This window comes from Aulonocara stuartgranti, assembly GCF_965226115.1.
Source record: "Aulonocara stuartgranti genome assembly, chromosome: 3".
NCBI lineage: Eukaryota > Metazoa > Chordata > Actinopteri > Cichliformes > Cichlidae > Aulonocara > Aulonocara stuartgranti.
In genome coordinates this window covers 2,935,082-2,954,896 of record NC_138941.1, presented here as the reverse complement: position 1 = coordinate 2,954,896, position 19,815 = coordinate 2,935,082, and the positions used below count along the sequence as shown (strand labels likewise).

The 19,815-nt window shown below is 42.3% G+C and overlaps 1 protein-coding gene across 1 annotated transcript; it reads right to left on the bottom strand.

Moving 5' to 3' along the window:
- Nucleotides 1-1,680: 1,680 nt before the first annotated feature.
- On the bottom strand, nt 1,681-16,060 carry LOC309702395 (protein NLRC3-like). The gene is made up of 10 exons (XM_082527112.1): nt 15,946-16,060; nt 14,135-14,264; nt 13,778-13,879; nt 12,707-12,785; nt 12,359-12,545; nt 10,413-12,231; nt 9,330-9,503; nt 8,883-9,056; nt 4,131-4,177; nt 1,681-3,982 (listed from the first exon to the last, which is right to left on the bottom strand). The coding sequence occupies exons 2-10, from the start codon at nt 14,251-14,253 to the stop codon at nt 3,441-3,443; spliced, it is 3,243 nt and encodes a 1,080-aa protein (XP_082383238.1). The 5' UTR covers nt 14,254-14,264; nt 15,946-16,060; the 3' UTR covers nt 1,681-3,440.
- Nucleotides 16,061-19,815: the final 3,755 nt, after the last annotated feature.

Below are 19,815 nucleotides of genomic sequence, written 5' to 3'. Positions count from 1 at the left end.
TGTCCCTCCACAGCTCACTCAGACCTGATCCACACCTCAGTGATATTCTCTGACTTCCTCAGTAGAGACAGAAACCATTCAGATCTGGGACCATCAGCTGACTGATGATGTCACACAGACTGTGTTTTTCAGGAACAGTGATTCTGATGTGAGCCTGCTAGCTGACAGCAGACCTGATGAAAGCACATGTTCACATCTGTGAGGACAGACTGGACTCTTTGACTGCACCTTGGTTCTCCTCAGAGGTCTGTACAGGAGCATGTCCACCCCCACTGAAGATCTCAGTCACTGTGAAACATAGAAAGCTGCTTGTGTGGCCTCTGCCTCACATGTAGATACAGCTACAGGTTTCTCTGTCAGTCAGACTGAAACAGTGTCCTGATGCTGCATCATTCAGCTCTGTGCCCCAGTCAGCATCACTGGGAGCTACCAGTGTTTCTGCCCTTTTCCTGTAACACTACACTCAGCACAGGCTCAGCTGGTATCCAGTGTTGGACTTTGGCTTCAGCTGCTGTGATAGATCCTCTAACATAGATCAGCTCTGCTACATGTTGTTAGATAAGTGCAGCTGCTGTCATGTCCTGATGTTTCTCTGGCTCAGCAGCTTCTCCATCAGAGGTTCACATGGAGCTGATCCAGTATCTCCAGTAACTGTGTTCTGTGCCTCACTGGTTCATCCTTCTGTCTGTGTGACGTCAGTCAGATGTTGAAGTTAAACTCTGTAATCTTCACTGTGTCACAGAGTTCAGTGAGTCCCGTTATTCACAGTATCAATCAGATCATCAGAGAACAGCTGATCAGCAATCAGTGGTGCCAACAGCGCCTCCTGTGGTGAGAGGATGCAATAATGCAATGTAGCATTTTTCCACTCAACACTTGCAGTCATGGAAACTGTCTGTTGGATCTGTGTGACGTTGCTTTCTTGGTTAGAGTTCCTCACAAATGTCCAGATGATTCTTCTAATGAGGCGTCGACCATGTTTGCAGCTCTTTGGAAGAAAACGTCGCCCTTTGCCATCCTTACTTTTCTTTGACTTCTTCAAATGCAGCTGAACTCCAGCTGGTATTTTCTTGGACTTTGCAGCTGTTTCTGGTCATCAGTTCATTCCTGCAAACCTCTGAAGCTGAACAACAATGATGCTGCATTGCTGGCTGATCCCAAAAGGTTGATTCTGTTCATCTGGACGTTTTCAGAAACGTTTGCTCACTGATCAGGTGACTTCTTCAGTCTCAGCTAGGGTTGCCAACCGTCCCTTAAAATACGGAATCGTCCCGTATTGAGCTAATAAGGGACGCACTTTGTCCCGTAATACAGTGAGAATCAAAAGTAGTCTATAAATGTTTATGGAATTAACACTTTGTTTGAAAACATAATTCCCAGCCCCTCTCCTGCTTTGTGACCAATGAGCTGACAGCACACTTATGACAATTCGAGTATGACAATTCAGATTACCGCTCATCTCATTGGTCGAGGAAAGGTCGCTTGCGGAGAAAATACCGGAAGACAACAGATGACCACAACAAGAAGCATGGCCAACAGGGAAACAAACGCCGACTCTGCGGTGCAAGTCTTGGATGACAGTACACCTAAAGCTGGGCAGACACTGTGCGATTTTTTTCAGTCACGTTATTCAGCTCCTGCTCAAACTGCACGATTGACTCGCAGGGGTTATAAGTTGGTAGGTCACGATGCAGGTCTCACACTATACCGCCCGATGCTCTGATGCGACCTGAGAGCTCACACTGTGCCTCCATAACATGAAGGTTATAACAGAAAATCTGTCTCTCTCTCTCTGTCTTTCACTCACACAGACACACACCACCACCATCAACTTTGCTAAATTGCTAATGAAAAACATGATCAGGCAGCTGTGATTGAGCAGCAGTGTAAATCCAACTATTTTCACGGTTGTTGTGGTCGTGATAATTTTGTGGTGCCACATCGAAAAGGCTCGGATGAGCTTTCCAAAGTTCTACAAGTTGTGCCTCCATCGCTTGTGTCCAGATCACACGCTGCACAGCTGTGCTGCTCCATCTTTTTCACCAACGTTTACGTTTGCGCGTGAGCAGTGTGAGCGGCTGTGGTGACACCCTCACGAGCGATTGATGATCGGGAGCTGGTCGTGAGGTGTTAATCACTTCTCGTTACCCCACGTATACTACACGACGCACGATGAAGGCCAAAATCGGTCCGATCACTCAAAAATCGTCTCAAAATGGGCCTAAAACCGCACAGTGTGAGCCCAGCGTTAGAGCAGCAATGTTTGTTCCCCTCAGAGAAAGGGAAGAATGGGAAAAGGAAAACACCTGGCTGGAAAACGTTAATATGGGCATGTGCAGTGAATATCAGCGCTATGTGGCCAGAAGTGTGATAATATAATTTATTTTGTGTAATAAACAACTGCAAGGATAGATGATTACAACAAATAGATGACTAATACATAAAAGTAATACATAGATGAATAATGATGATGAGTTAAGATGCGTAATCATGGGAACAAGCGGGTTTACAAACAGGAGCAGCTGATTAGCATTAGAAAAGCTGAAATAATACCTCAACTGAAGCCAATTGTACTAAATGCACTAAATGTGCACTGTTACAAGAATGTTTTTCTTTCTATTGTTTTCTATTATTTTAAGTTAAGCAGGACAGAGTGCTTTTAAAGAAAGATTTACTTATATTCTCAAAAGTTAAGCATGACAGGCTTCTGTTTAAGAAAGAGACCTGTTTTATTGTGTTAATGTTGTCATTTTGAGCTAAAAATAAATGGCTAAATGATCATTTGTTTCACATGTGTTCATATCACAAAGAATAGAATATGCATCTACTTAAATCAACTTCAAGTCAAATGGTTAAAAAAATAATTTCACACACAAAAAAAGAGCTAGAAAATTCACCACACTGGGAAGGGTGAAGACAACTGGGTCGCCCGGCCCTGGCCACGAGGTGTCCCTTATTTATTTTTCAGGGAGTTGGCAACCCTAGTCTCAGCTGACTGCAGCTTTACAAGCTTACAAACAGCACATTTGCACAATGACTGAAAGCAGCAGCACCTGATATATATGATACTAATATAATACATATACATATATAATCCATACTAATGATGAAGGAACTGAGCTCACAGTCCATTGTTCATTCAGTGAACTACTCAGTTTATTTTGGGCCTCAGAAATGCTCACTCTGTTTGTACATCACTGTCAGCAATAGACTCATTCTGCTGTGTGGACAGGAACACATGTGACATCACTTCCTGTTTGTTTGTGACTGAAGAGGAAGAAGTTTACAAGGAATCATTTAGAAGAGTTTCAAACATCAACTGATTGAATCCATGAATCTGAAAACGTGTTTGTGAGTGAAAGAGACAGACATGTACAGACTGAACTATCTGTTCAACAGTCAGAGTGTTTCTGTAACAGGAGACACTCTTTACACTCCACTCAGCACAGGGACACTGAGGCACCAGGAGTGAAGGGAAACCAAAACCCAGGATAAAGAGTTTGAGTGAATGTGGTGTTGAAGGTGTGGAGGTGGATCAGAGTGTCAGAGGAGACTCTGTAGAAGGACAGAGTGCCAGCAGGACAGTCCACATACACTGCTGCTCTGTTAGAGACAGAGGAGGAGGAGGAGGAGGAGGAGATGGATGTTACTCTGTTATTGTGCCTGACAGACTGAGGACCACGATCAGAGCAGCTCAGACTCCAGGACTGATCATTGTGTCCAAACAAACAGTCAGCACTGCCTCCTTTCCTTCTGATGCTTCTGTAACTCACTGATATATAAACGTTTCCTCTCCACTCGACCTCCCAGTAACAGCGACCAGTCAGACCATCTCTACACAGCAGCTGTTCATAAACATCAAATCTGTCTGGATGATCAGGATATGACTGAACCTTCTCCACTTGTGTCACCTTCCTGTTGTTGTCAGACAGTTGGAGCTTTGTGTTCACTGTGTTTGTGTCGATTGTGAGTTGACAGGAATCTGATGGAGAGAACAAACACAATCCAGCTGCAGTTATTGATCCATCATCTGTTCATTGATTGACACTTTGATGATGACTCCTGACATGATGAAGATGGTTGAATGTGTGCTGCTTTGTTTTCATGAATCCCATTAAAAACACACTTACACTTCCTCAGACCTGGTCTCAACCATCGGACTCCAGCAGGCTCCACCCTGAAAGGAGGAGGGGGGTCAGAGCAGCACAGTCAGCATGCACACATGGACATTACATGGCTCTCACACACACACTGTTACACACTGAGCTCAAAGCTCGGCTCCACTGTTTTATTCAAAGAAATCTACATTTATTTATCAGCACATTTAAAAACAGCTTGAGCCAAAGTGCTGCACAGAGTAGAGAGAAAATAGGAAACATACACAGTAATGACTATAAAGACTGGTCAGGATTGAAAGCTACAGAGTACAAATGTGTTTCCAACCGGCTTTTAAAAATGTCCAGTGTTGGTGACGACCTGATGTGAAGGGCGACTGTTCCAGAGTTTGGCTGCAGCCATCGATAAAGCTCACCTCTGTTTTTACGTCTAGTTCTGGTCAGAAGCTGCTTATCTGCAGACCTGAGGGCTCCACTTGGATTCTTTTGTTAAAGAGAGATAAGATGGAGCCAATCCATTCACAGATTTAAAGACAACCAGATCTGGAAGTGGATTCTACCACGTACTGGTAACCAGTGGAAAAAGCTGGTGATGGGTCGTCTAGCACAGACCCACCGCTGGAACCAGACAACCAAATCAGATCCAGGGGCTTAAAGCACCGAAGGTTCTGTGCTTTTTTAGAGGAAATGGAGTCAGAATATGGGGATGTGCTCGACTTCACTGAGGTACGTTGGCTCAGCAGGGGAAATGTATTAAAGAGACTTTTTGAGTTGAGAGCAGAAGTGAAGCCTTCATGGAGAAGGATGGAGTTAGTGTTCCTGTGCTAACTGATCCCAAATGGCTCATGGACTCAGCTTTTCTTGTTGATATGACACATGAGCTTAATGTACTGAACAAGACGTTACAAGGCCAGGGGCAACTTGTCAGTGCTGCCTATGACAACGTGAGAGCATTCTCCACAAAACTGGCGCTCTGGAAAGCTCAGCTCTCTCAGACAAACCTTTGCCATTTCCCAGCATGCAAGGCACTCGTGGATGCAGGCACACCATTCAGTGCTGACGAGTATGTTGATGTCATTTTGAGGCTACAGGAGGAATTTGATCACAGATTTGCTGACTTCAAGACACACAGAGCCACCTTTCAAATGTTTGCGGACCCCTTCTCCTTTGATGTGCAAGATGCCCCTTCTGTGCTTCAAATGGAGCTCATTGAGCTGCAGTGCAACTCTGAACTCAAAGCAAAGTTCAGGGAGGTGAGTGGAAAAGCAGAGAAGCTTGGACAATTTTTGAGAGACTTGAGCCCTAGTTTCCCTCGGCTTTCCCGAATGTTCAAGCGGACCATGTGCCTTTTTGGTAGCACATACTTGTGCCAAAAGCTCTTCTCCACTTTGAACTTCAATAAGTCCAAGTACAGGTCCAGACTTACGGATGATCATCTTCAAGACATACTGAGGGTCGCAACTGCTTCCTCCCTCAGGCCAAATCTGGCTCGGCTATGCGAGAGGAAACGCTGCCAGGTCTCTAGCAGCAAGGAGTAGGCAAGAGAAGCCATGTTCAGAAGAACAGTTCATTTTCTACAGTGTTCCATTCATGTTCAGAAGAAGGTTATAGAACTGTTAATACAGACATTTCAATCTAAATACAGCAGATATAGAAGACTGAAAGAAAAACACAAGTTCACTGACTAAAAATATCTTATTGTTTTATTTATGTATTACAGATTGATTTATTTTCTTATTAATTCTTAATTTGTTTATTTATTTTTCATATTTTGTGTTAAAAAATAAAAATAAGAGAAGATTGGAATTTTTTAACCATGCCTTTCTTGTGGAAAACCTAATGCGGCCCAGCCTCACCCAGACTCTGCCTGCAGCGGCCCCCAGCTAAATTGAGTTTGAGACCCCTGTCCTACACCATAAATCAGTAAGAGAGGGTACGACCTCTCTCATGGCCCCAAGTGGTGTGTGCATGCCAGAGCACTCTGGAAGGCACACAGAGTCTTTACAGACTACTCAGGATCAAACCTCTATCATCATGCAATCGATTATACAACTCTAAGCATATATGAGTAAATATTTCTAAGCATAAATGACAATCAACAATATAAACCTTACAGCTGGTTTTAATAACAGAATTCATTTGTTTCTCAAACGAGAAAGAGCTATCGAGAAACACTCCTAAATCTTGAGTTCTTAACTTTTCCAGTGGGCCAAGGTCAACATTATCTGCTAATGCTAAATAGGCTGCCGTTATTAACTAATGCTAATTTGATGTGAATTAGCATTATGCACTAATGCTAACACTATTTCCCTTAACTTTATAACAATGTGAACGGCTAATGCTAACACTCTTTTTCCTAGCATTACAACATCTGAGCTGCTAATGCTAAGTAGTCCGCCATTAGCACCTATGTCTAATTTAAGGCAAATACGCATTAGAACCTAATGCTCATATCGTTTTCCTTTGCTTTATAACAATGTGAGCAACTACTGCTAAATAGCATTAGCTACTAACAGCAGTCTAATTTAATGCAAGTTAGCCTCATTTGCATTATAACGATGTGAGGAGTTAATGCTAAGTATGCTGCCATTAGTGGCTAATTCTAATTAGGGGTGAATAATTATTACAAGCTAATGCTAATATCGTTTTCTCTTCCCTTTTAACAATGTGAGCAACTAGTGCTAGGTAGGCTGAAGCTAGCCGCTAATGCTAAAGCTAAAGATAATTTGATGTGAATTATCATTACATTAGTGCGGAGTTAATGCTAACTAGACTGCCATTAGCAGGTAATGCTAATTTTAGGTGAATAGGAATTGGCAGCTAATGCTAATACCATATTTTCTTGCTTTAACCCTTTAAAACTGGTCAGAGTGGGCACACCCCGTTTTGCGCAACTATTTTTAAATCCCGGTAGCACTGTAACCACGTGAGCTAGCGCAATAATTTTTTTTGCATATGAAACCTGAGGAGTTGTATTTACATCTTATGCCATCAGCTTGTCCTAGGTTACAGTTTCCTTCCACATATGCTTAGGACTCATATTGCACTGCTGGAAATAGTTTATTTTGATGCATATACTGTTATTTTGCAAATTTGCAGTATAATATTCATTTTTGTTTTTCCTGCAGTATATAAAAATTGGTGTATTTCAAAAATAAAACTATGAAGGCACTCAAAATAAATTTCCTGTGGTGGGAAACTATTTTTTGCAACTTTTTTGTATTTACAGTTTTGAGGGATAAGCCTCTTAAATTTCTCTAACTAGAAATATATGTTAAAAAACAAAAACGATTTTCAATTTTTTTGTAGTTTATTGCACTTTTTTGCAATTTATGTAATTACTATGCACTTAATACATACATATTATTAAAATTTAGGCTGTAATGGTTGTATTTATGTATAGCAACCTGAAATGCTCCCAAAAATGGCTCTACAGCATGTAAAAATTGTTGAATTCAACATTACAAACTGAACATTAGAACTATCCTCTTCTCCAGGATTTTCCTGATTTAACATTTCAATATGATTCATTTTTGTTCTCTACACCTGCCGCCATCACTTCAATTATTCCCACTGTGGATTTGATCATATTGTTTGCCCAGCATCTCTACATTTTCCCATCCATACGACCTGTAGCTCATTAATACTATTAATACTGGAAACTGCTGTTGAAGCCTGATGGTGACACTTTCTGGTGAAGAAGTGAATTGCAGTAACAGGACTGGCTGGCTTATGATACACTGGACATTTCCAGCGCTTTGTTTTCTCTGCTCACAGACAACACAGATACACGCATGTATATACAGCCCACGTCCAGCTCTGCATGCACTCCTTCTGCTCCATTTCTATAGAGAATAAACAACGTAACACAATCATTCTCCATTGTTTTCAACTCAACCAGCTGCATTTAATGAAGGAGTTTGAATTTACTTTAAAACAGCTGCTGTTGTTTCCTGTCTGCATTCATGTTCTTTACTGTACTCCACACATTCTGAACTGGTGTAGTTCTTCCTAAAGTACTGCAGTATTCCTGCCAGTACATCCTCTTAGTTTTCCTAACTGTTTCCTCTGATGCTCGTTGCTATTCTTTCCTCAATGCAAATTCATGCTAAGCTCCTTCACATCCATCCCTGTTTCTAAACCTGTAATAATTCCTTTAATGTGTCTTTGGCCTAATTATGAGTCTGTCCACATGTTTTTAGTTCCCCACTTGCTTTGGTTTCTTAGCTCTGATTCTCTGAAATTTATCCTTGAAATCATTTACTGGCATCTCTCCCTCTCACTCCCACTATCCCCAGAACACCAGAGTATTCATCTCCTGGTTTATCCTATGGCCTCTTTGCATTTTCTCCAATCATCCCTGTTTCTAGAGTCTCGCCCCATCTGCAGGCAGTCCAAAAGAAACTGCCTCTGCCATTTTCTTCTTCTGAATCTTTGATTTTTCTCTTCACTTTCTCCATTGGGTCTTCTTAGTCGCACTTTCCAGAAAGCAGCAACATTTTTTGTGCCCCATTTTTCAAATTGTGCATCTTACATCAGCTTAATGTGTTTCCTGTTTTGTTTTTACACAGGTCATGTAAAAGAAATCCTACCAGAGACTCGACAAAGCTGAACTGAAAGACAGCACAGGCAATAAATCAGAGCAGCACAGAACTTAAGCACACATATATAAGGTGATTTAACAAATCATGTCTGTTGTAAATGAGTAAGCCATTTATCGACCTGACTCAGGTTTTAAATCATCATCAGAAAAGACTGAATCCTGACCTGAGAATCCCAAGTGTACACTTTGGACTCTCCACTGCAGAAAATAGAAGCTTCACTCCTGAATCCTGCAGGTTGTTGTTACCCAGATCCAGCTCTGTCAGACGGGAGGACTGGGAGCTCAGGACTGAGGACAGAGCTTCACAGCTTCTGTCTGACAGGTTACAGCCACTCAGTCTGAAGAAAGGATGACAAGAAGACATGAAACACTTGTGTTAAAGTATTCATGGTGCCATGAGGAGCTACTACATTTACAATATTTCAACACTGTTTCAGGACATGCTGGAATCCTTATTGCCTCATGTTACAAAAGACAAATGTGGCAGTTTACTGTGACTTGCATGGATTCATTAAAAAAACAAAACATACACACAATGTTATTTTTTTCCAAATGAAATTGATTAAATGATGTTAATTGATGAAAAAAAAATCGATATTGCTTGATCTGACCTCAGCGTTTCCAGTTTGCAGTATTGACTCTTTATCCCAGCAGACAGAAGCTTCACTCCTGAATCCTGCAGGTTGTTGTTACCCAGGTCCAGCTCTGTCAGATGGGAGGACTGGGAGCTCAGGACTGAGGACAGAGCTTCACAGCTTCTGTCTGACAGGTTACAGCCACTCAGTCTGAAATCAAGGTGGAAGGGAGACAAGATCAACCAAACAAATCAGAGCTTTATTGCTTTTTTGTTGTTTTTAAGCAGAAATCAGTGAGGTGCTGGTAGATTCTGTTCTTTTGGTTTATTACCCAACAACACACACATACACTAATATTTGTGACTTTTGTAATAGTAGCATTTACAATGCAAAGCAACAGCGATCACAGATTGAAGGGGCCTGAATAAAACTACAATGCAGTGATTTTTAAGATGACCTGTTCTTCCAATTTCCAACAACAGATTTCTCCAACCTTACAGTTAAAAATAATTCTTTATCTCATACTGAATCTTGGTGCACCTCCCCCAGTTTATTCAAATGGAGTGGTACTGAAGTTGCTGTAAGTGATGTGTGATGCCACTGATTTCCTTTCTGATCCAATACAAAGTAAAATTCAGGCTGGTATCTGCGATACTGATGAAAACTATTCCTTCAGAATCAATACAAGACATAAGAAAATATGATGTTTTGTATAACATAAAAAGCCTGAATTTTAAAATATTCAGTTAATAATCAAAAACAGATGTGACTGAAAATAATAAAACTGAGAAACATTTTATGGCCATTCGATCCTTTTACAACCATTGCAAGAGCTTGGTTGGCATAGCCGGCAATACGTTGGATAGTAATAAGTCCGGTGGGTGATGGGCTCCACCAGGGCTGCCCTTTGTCACCGATTCTGTTCATAAATTTTATGTTTAAAGGCTGTATCAAAAGTTCATTCAAGTTACAATATTGTGGTCAAAAGTTCTCCTTTTTTCTTTTATACTATACAACTACGCTGGCTCATGGTTTTAGGACATGGATCTGTCATGGAAGAAATCTATGACCACTTTTAATCAACATTTTAAAAATAAACATGATCACAGATTTACTCACAGAGCCTTGTTGGAGGCTTTGACCACTGGCAGCAGCCTCAGAAGAGCCTCCTCTGAAGCAGAGTATTTCTTCAGGTCAAACACATCCAGATCTTCTTCTGATGACAGTAAGATGAAGACCAGAGCTGACCACTGAGCAGGAGACAGTTCACCTGTGGAGAGACTTCCTGATCTCAGGGACTGTTGGATCTCCTCCACTAGAGAACGATCATTCAGTTCATTCAGACAGTGGAACAGATTGATGCTTTTTTCTGCAGACAGATTCTCACTGAGCTTCTCCTTGATGTACTGGACTGTTTCCTGATTGGTCTGTGAGCTACTTCCTGTCTGTGTCAGCAGACCTCGTAGGAGAGTCTGATTGGTCTGCAGTGAAAGACCCAGGAGGAAGCGGAGGAACAAGTCCAGGTGTCCATTTGGACTCTGTAAGGCCTTGTTCACAGCACTCTGATAAAGATGTATTTTCTCTGGAAATGGTTTAAACCACAGCATAAACTGGAAAGGCCACCAAGAGCCTCTTGTTTGTTGTTGTTCCAGCAGATTGAGTCCAGAGTTGATGAAGGTCAGATGGACATGAAGAGCAGCCAGAAACTCCTGAACACTCAGATGGATGAAGCAGAACACCTTGTCCTGGTACAGTCCTCTCTCCTCTTTAAAGATCTGTGTGAACACTCCTGAGTACACTGAGGCTTCTCTGATATCGATGCCACACTCTGTCAGGTCTGATTCATAGAAGATCAGGTTTCCTTTCTGCAGCTGATCAAAAGCCAGTTTTCCCAGAGACTCCATCATCTTCCTGCTCTCTGGACTCCAGTGTGGATCTGTCTCAGCTCCTCCATCATACTTGACCTTCTTCACTTTGGCCTGAACCACCAGGAAGTGGATGTACATCTCAGTCAGGGTCTTGGGCAGCTGTCCTCCCTCTCTGGTTTCCAGCACATCCTCCAGAACTGTAGCAGTGATCCAGCAGAAGACTGGGATGTGGCACATGATGTGGAGGCTTCGTGATGTCTTGATGTGGGAGATGATCCTGCTGGCCTGCTCCTCATCTCTGAATCTCTTCCTGAAGTACTCCTCCTTCTGTGGGTCAGTGAACCCTCTGACCTCTGTCACCATGCCAACACAGTCAGGAGGGATCTGATTGGCTGCTGCAGGTCGTGTGGTTATCCAGAGGCGAGCAGAGGGAAGCAGTTTCCCCCTGATGAGGTTTATCAGCAGCACATCCACTGAGGTGGACTTTCTAGGGTCAGTTAGGATTGTAGTTTTGTGGAAGTCCAGAGGAAGTCGACACTCATCCAGACCATCAAAGATGAACACAACCTGGAAGTCTTCAAAGCTGCAGATTCCTGCTTCTTTGGTTTCAGTAAAGAAGTGATGAACAAGTCCCACCAAGCTGAACTTTTCCTCTTTCAGCACATTCAGCTCTCTGAAAGTGAATGGAAATATGAACTGGATGTCCTGGTTGGCTTTGTCTTCAGCCCAGTCCAGGCTGTATTTCTGTGTTAAGACTGTTTTCCCAATGCCAGCCACTCCCTTTGTCAGCACTGTTCTGATTGGTTCGTCTCTTCCAGGTGAGGCTTTAAAGATGTCTTCTTGTCTGATGGTTGTTTCTGGTCTGTCTGGTTTCCTGGATGCTGTTTCAATCTGTCTGACCTCATGTTCATCATTGACCTCTGCAGTCCCTCCCTCTGTGATGTAGAGCTCTGTGTAGATCTGATTCAGGAGGGTTGGGTTTCCTGCTTTAGCGATGCCCTCAAACACACACTGGAACTTCTTCTTCAGGGTGGATTTAAGGTTACGATGACAAACTGCAGCTTGAAGTTCTGAATGAGAAGAAAAATAAACACTCAATTCCAAAAAGAACTAATCTTTAAATATGTTGCTCCATCTTCCATCTCTGGAAAATGTTCATTTATCCAGCAGCTTAAATCTTTAGATAAATCCTCTTACTGCTCTGCAGACGGTCAGCCAGCTCCTCCTGCTTCATTCTCCTCAGGAAGTCCACTGTGATCTTCACAAACGCCTCTCTGCTGCTGCTCCTCTGACTCTCTAAGCATTCTGGGTAATCTGGACTCAGAACCTTCTGGATCTTCTTCAGCTCGTTCTTCACAAAAGTGATGATGTTGTCCTCCAGCAGCTGGAACAGAATATTTATGAATGAGCCAATCAGACTGAAATCATGGAGCCAAACATCAGATCCATGTTGGACACACTGACGATCCACTGGTCTACAAAGAGCAGCATGGAGATGACTGTGAACAGAACAGATGTAACAGTAGTTGTTGTACATGTACAGACCATAAATATGGAGTCCAGCTGTGTTTGATGCTGCTGGGCAGACTGACCACTGGGAACCTCTGAGCTCTGCTGCTCCACTCTGTGGAGGAACCATGAAGGATTAGATCAACACAGGATAAAGATCCAGGAGTTTCTGCTCAAATAACTTCATCTGAATCAAGTCTGTCAAGTTTTAAACTCTCAGATTGTGAACATATCAGTAATTTTCAGTCTGTTTTCATGGACGTCCTTTCAGTGGTGATGTCAGGGATGATTTTGAAGAAGCTCATCAAACTGAACCATCAGCAGATCACTGCTCCAAAACCAGAACATGATCCGAGTCTCCCTCCACCACCAGAACACCAGCTTTACTAACGTGGTAGATCAGTGTAGTACAGATCAATAACTGATGAGTCATTTGATCAAAATCACTGAGTGCTTCACGTCTGACCCTCTGATGCTTCTGTAGACATTTTGCATATTTAATGAATGTCTGACAGTTTTACATTCATTCTATGAACACAGTGGAAATGTTGTGTTATAGTCTCCATGTTGTTTCCAGCATCATAAATTCTTAAGTTCAGAAAATTAGATTCTTTCTTCACAGCTGAAAAACAACAACATTTATTCTCTATTGAAATCTGCATCGTCCACTCCAAAGGTCACAATCTGAAGGTAACATCTGGTTTTGTTCCCTGTGGTTAACTCTGAGCATCAGTATGGTGGGATTTATCCACTACATCCACACCACTGTGGTTCAGTGTTGTCCTGATGGAGTAACAGCAGCCAGTATGATCCAGGCTTTAGCTGCTGGGTCTCTGTGTGACCTCTCAGACTGTTTAACAGATCAGACACAAAGAGAATCAGAGCAGCTCTGTTCTTTAAAGACAAACATGAACCCACTCAGGTCACACTTTCCCCACAGATATGAGCATCACTGTCCTCAAACAGCAAATGACCAAGTCGAACATTTGGATCTTTTCTCTTTCATTGTTTTCTTTTTAATGAATCTTTGTAACAATCTGAGGATGTTTCAGGTCATATTTATCCAGGAAACACAAACATGTAAAGGAGTCATCACAGCTCTCTGACCTCGTTGCTCCAGGTTCACCACTGAAGAGTGGAGGGTGATCTTTGGACCAGTCACTCCTCACAGACGGACAGCTGGACCCTGCAGACTGTGACCTCTGACCTCTGCAGACACAAACATGATTGAAGCAGCTGTGATCACACAGACTGCAGATAATGCAGCTGTTTCCTGTCAGTAACATCCTCTTAGATTAGAGTTCAGCTTTTTACAGGAAAACTGGACAAAACTGATTTTTGTTACAAACTCATTTTCATTTCCTCTCAGCTCACAAACACAGTCAGACAATCAACCAGAGTCAACACTGATTATAATGTCAGTGCAGAATTATTTCTGTTACTCAGTGAGTTCAGCTCTCTGACCTCGTTGCTCCAGGTTCACCACTGAACTCTGGATTGTTTCCTTTGGACCGGTCACTCCTCACAGACGGACAGCTGGACCCTGCAGACTCTGCTCTGTCCTCCTCTTCCTCCATCATCATCTTCAGTCAGTCTGAGAGGTAAACCACAAACACTCAGTGAGTTCACATTAACAAGAGGAACTGAGTTACAGTCGCTGACCTCTGACCTGTCATGTGACCATGAAACCAGGTCAATATGTCTGTAGGTTCAGTCATCCAGGTCATGTGATCTAAGGAGCTTGGAGAGAAAAGAGACGTCTTTAAGTTTCTGGAAGACGTTTCATCTGAGAAGCTTCTTCAGCTCTAAAACCAAACGGTGGAGAGTCCCAGATATTTAAACCTGAGAGGGAAAGAAAGCATGTCGCTGACCCACCACTGATGTTATTTCAAGGAGGAAACTGAGAGCCTTTGCACCAGGAGCACAAACATCAGCTCCAGCAATGATCCACTGATGTGTTTTTATTCCATGTATGAATGTTGTTATTGACAGAGATGACGTTTGTGTGTCAGTGATGCAGTGACTGTTGTTGTTACCTGTACAGGCTGGTTAGACTCTATGAAACAGATCATACAGATCTCTGCATGTTAGAAGAGACTATTAAAGGTCATGAATGAGACAAAGGCAGGGAGGCGTCCTTTACAGCTAAACAGCAGAGTGAGAGAACAGCCAGCACCTCTACATTTATCACATTATACAGCACATGTATGATACTGACAGGGATGAGAAGAATTTAGTGATTCTGATCCCATCATTGATATTACTTATTGATTCTCAGTAGCTCTGCTCTGACAGTCACCACCATCACTGAGCAGCATATCAAAGACATTTGTGCACATTAACTGCATGTTGTGGCTCAAATGTTTGTGCATGTTGGAGGCATTTCCTCTTTGTTGTGATCAGTGTTGGTCATTACTCAAAACAGTCATTATTACACATATTACACAGAACACTTTAATTAAAAGTAATGGAGTACGTTACTTCATTACTCCTCATAACATTACTTTGATGTTAAAATGAACAAATGAGCATGTAACAACATAAAGCTGAGGTACAGCCCCACACACCAACACAGATCCTGATGAGGTCACGTGATGTTTCTCTGAGTGTTTATGAACACAAATCAAAGATGAAACAGCACAAAGACACTTCAAAGTGATTCTACTGTAGAAACATGAACAGGTAGAAACCTGCAGCCTGACTGCTCATCACTTTGTTACCTGTTCAAGTTCAGCAGCAGCAGCTCACTTTATCACGGTGCTGGTCTGGGGTCAGTGTTTACTCAGCTTTAACCTCACTCTGGGTTCTTGGCTAGCTTAGCGTTAGCTTAGCTTTAGCTTAGTGTTAGCATGCTGTGTGCTAGCTTAGCGTCAGAGCTCTGCAGGTGTCTCGTGTGTAAATATTAATCACAGTGACAGTAAAGGAGGTAAAGGGCTGTGACGTCATCACGTACGCTGCGTCCTCTGTGGGCTCTGAGTGAACTCAAAGTACAAACTACAAGTACACAAACACGAACGTAGCTCAGAGTGGCGGACACACTCGGCCTCGTTGGTCCAGCTGTGAGTCCGTTACCGTGAACTATGGAGCGGCAGATTTGTGCTGAACTAAGCTGCACACAGCTGATGTTAGCCAGGAAACATTACACACTGACTTTAATGGAGAGACCGGAAATACAAACACACACAGTTTGTTGTGTGAAGAAATCAAACACGAGCTGAACAAACAGTAAAGTTCCTAAAGACAAACTGTTAAAGGAGGAAACAAAGCAAACTTACAGTTTCTTCACACACCAACAACAAGCTCCACTCCACACCTGGACACTAAACACGGACACACAGGTGAGCTGCTTCCTGGAAGGAGGCGGGGCTCCACCTGAAACTCAGCACAGGTGGGAGGGGCTCAGCTCTGTGTGTGCTGATGTGTTAACTTTAAAAATATGCCGTCTGACTGCTCAGACTGAGTCAGAGTAAAGTTCACATGCTGACGTGTGGAGACATGAAACCTTGTTGTAGCTGCAGGTGTGAACACACTGATCCCAGATCAGCTCTGCTGTATTTGTAACATGAACATTTCTGCTGCAAAGCTTCAAATGTTCAGCATGTTTCTCTGTTTCCAGTCTATAGATCCAGTCACACTTTCTACCTTCACCTGTGCAGTAAAGACTGAGAGCAGAGCTGAAACCAAGCGTCCAATCAGTGAGCAGCATCAACACCTGAGCTTCATTCAGACTCTGTTATTGAAGATGTTGTTGGTACAAAGTTCATCTGCTGCTCACATGAATCCATGAAAGATTAATTTCACTGAATGTTTCTTCAAAGCTCATTTCAACCTGTTGAAGTCATGAATGAAAGTGCAGACTGAGAGTGGATCACATGATGTTTGAGGTGTGTCATGTGACATGTTCAGTATTGTCACACATGTCTAGATTGTCCCTGATATCATAACTGCTCAAACACTGATGATTATATTTGAAGAATTATTCCTGATGGCAGCAAAGTTTGAATGGAGCTCTCTGTCTGTGCTGATTTGTCGCCCTCTGGAGGTCAAAGCACAAACTGCATGATGTCACTGTAACCACCACAGTGACAGGAAGTGTTTTTATGACTGAAACACTGAAATGATGCTAACGGCTGTCGTTAGGCTCACTGACAGCAGTGCTGATGTGTTCATGTCAAACACTGGCTCAGGTCAGACTCCTTCATCCTTCTCCAGCGTGAGGCCGCCCTCAGACCCACAGGAGCCCTGACCTTTGACCTCCTGACTCTAACCATTTTAGTCTTGTTGCATCTTTAAATGCAAATCCTGTGAAATGGTCAGGGGCGGCTCTAGAGAAATTTTCTTAGGGTGGCAAAATCAAAGCCTTTTTCCCCCAAACACATATGCAGGTGGTTACATGTGGTTAAAATGATTCAAATGCAGTAAGTATGCACGTTTTTCATATAAATATAGTCTATAACTTAATTATTGTCTGTACCCACATGATTACACACTTTAGTTACATGAAACATGTGAGTTTTGATGTTATGTACTGTACAGCCTGTATATTAAATACATATGTAGCCCAATAAGTATAAACTCCAGAAAGCTACACAACATGGGGCGCTTCATTTACAAACACAAGTCTAACTTAAGTTTCACTGTTTTTGTTAGAAAACAGTCACATTGTTGCAGCTTAAATGACACAAAATGTCAGAAATCTGCACTGTCATGAACAAACATGTAAACCTCATTTTTCATGATTTGTTGGATTCACCCTCTGAGGTCTGAAATACAACCGGACATTTGTGACTCCTTTGAGTTTACGTTTGTATTTCACCCTCAGATTGTTTCATTTTATTTTTTCCTCCTCTTGCTTTGTTTGTATCTTTTCAGCTCAACTGAATTTAGTTGTTTTTTCACTGACATACTGCATTAGTATTACTATTACTATTAATGTAACTATTACTGATCTGAAATCACACAAAGAACCTAAAATCCTAGCAGTATTTTCTACTGTAAAAAAACCACAGACGTGTTGGGTAAATGTTTATAACTTGAAATGCAAATATAAATTGTACATTTTGTAAACAGATACAACTATTTATCTAAAAATGCAGCCAATACACCTGCTGTTTTTTCATTTTCTACAACCATTTAAAATAGCACTCACCTTCCTTCATTTCCACAGTGTAACATCCACCCACCTGTGTAAAATCAGAAATTCCCATGGTGTTGTTCAAAATGTGCTCTGGCACAATCATAAGCATCGCTTGCTGCTGAAAACAAGAAGAAAGCCGTCCTGCTATGGGCTGAACATTTGTTAATGTGGAGGGGGGGACACTATGGAATATATCCAGTTCTAGCATTTATATTCACTGCTGACTGTAACTACGCTCAAACTGTTAAACTTATTTTAATAAACAACACTGTCATATGCAAAACTGGGGTGGCACTTGGGGTGGCAAGGGATCATTTTAGGGTGGCACTTGCCACCCCATGCCACCCTTCTAGATCCGCCCCTGCTGATGAAGCCAACAGGTTCGCTTCATTTGCAAAAAGCAGATATGAGTTTCTGAGGCCACAGTCTTCTGTGGCAGAAGGGGAATCAGGGGAAGCCCTGGAGGAGTCCACCACCCACCAGAAACAGGTCTGAGCTCTCACTGCAGTTGTAAAGGGGCTACACAGCCCACATGAGGCTGAGGGATGCAGCCTTCTGTCAGACTGTCACTAACACAGAGAAACACCCGTGTACACTCATGGGCACATACACCAATCAGCCTCGACCCTTTCTTCCTTTGCATTTGTGGTTTGGTGCCATAAATGCACAACATAGAAGAGCCACCTCGACGGGACAACACTCAGCGGTTCATCTGTCTCTCTTCCACAGCATGTCTTTATCCTGTCTTCCTTCTCTCACCCAAACCAATCACAGCAGATGGCCCCGCCCCTCCCTGAGCCTGGTTCTGCTGGAGGTTTCTTCCTGTTAAAAGGGAGTTTTTCCTTCCCACTGTCGCCTGGGGAAGTGCTGCTCATAGGGGGGTCATATGATTGTTGGGTTTTTCTCTGTATCTATAATTGTGCGATCTACTGTACAATATAAAGCGCCTTGAGGCGACTGCTGTTGTGATTTATATAAATAAAATTGAATTGAATTAAGAAGCTCAGAAACAAAAGTGTCTGGACTTTTTTAAGTTTCTTGAAGACATTTCATCTGAGAAGCTTCTTCAGTTTTACACTGTGTGCACAATTATTATGCCAGAACTATTTTTGAGGATTAATGTCATTATGGACCAAGGACAGTACTCTGGGTCTCCTGCAGAACAACTCGAGCTGTGATACCTGAATGAAGAGCCTCTGCTGCTTTAAAGAAGGAGGCTCGAGGCAGAGGTGAGGTGCAGACCAACCAGCTTTTATTCAGCAACTTTAACAGAAGGATCAGAAAAATAAAACTATACAGCACAGTGATGCTGACTGAAGCCACAGCATTAAACTAAACAAGCATCGGATCATCTTTAACAACATCTAATAAATAATGACAACTATTTAATCCTGTATTTCCTACAATAAAGCCTGTTCAGATATTTGTTGCTGATGGAAATGTAAAAGGCTCCCAGGAACCAAAGGACAAAAACAGAGGCAACAGTCACAGCTGCAAAGGATCCCCTAACACATAAACTGGTTCGAAGATATTTTCTAGCTCTGCAGAGGAGCTTGATTGCACGGACAGTAAAAAGTGGATTCAATAACAGCAGCGAGCGCTGAGTGATATAACGGTGCTGCGAGCAGCAGTGCAAAGGCTCACACAGAGACAGCAGCTACACTGTGTGTGGATGTGATCCACAGTCACAGCTGTGGGTTTCAGTCAGTGTGTCTCTAACTTCATGGTCACATTTCAAAGCTTATTGGAGCCAGAAGATGTTCAAGTAAAAGATTTATTGCTGTACTCGTCTACCAGGATAACAGGAGGTTCATAAAGCTGTGTAATACTTCAGCTTTCCATCATGGAGTAGTAGTTGTGTCCCTTTGTGTTTATTAGTGTGTTCACACGTCTACTTTAACTTCACTCTGTAATGAAAGGATTCAAATCACTGATAAATACATACATGCTGACTCTGAGTCTCAGTGAAGGAGGAAAGGATGGATGAAGGCAGCCTAGTGTGGGTCAT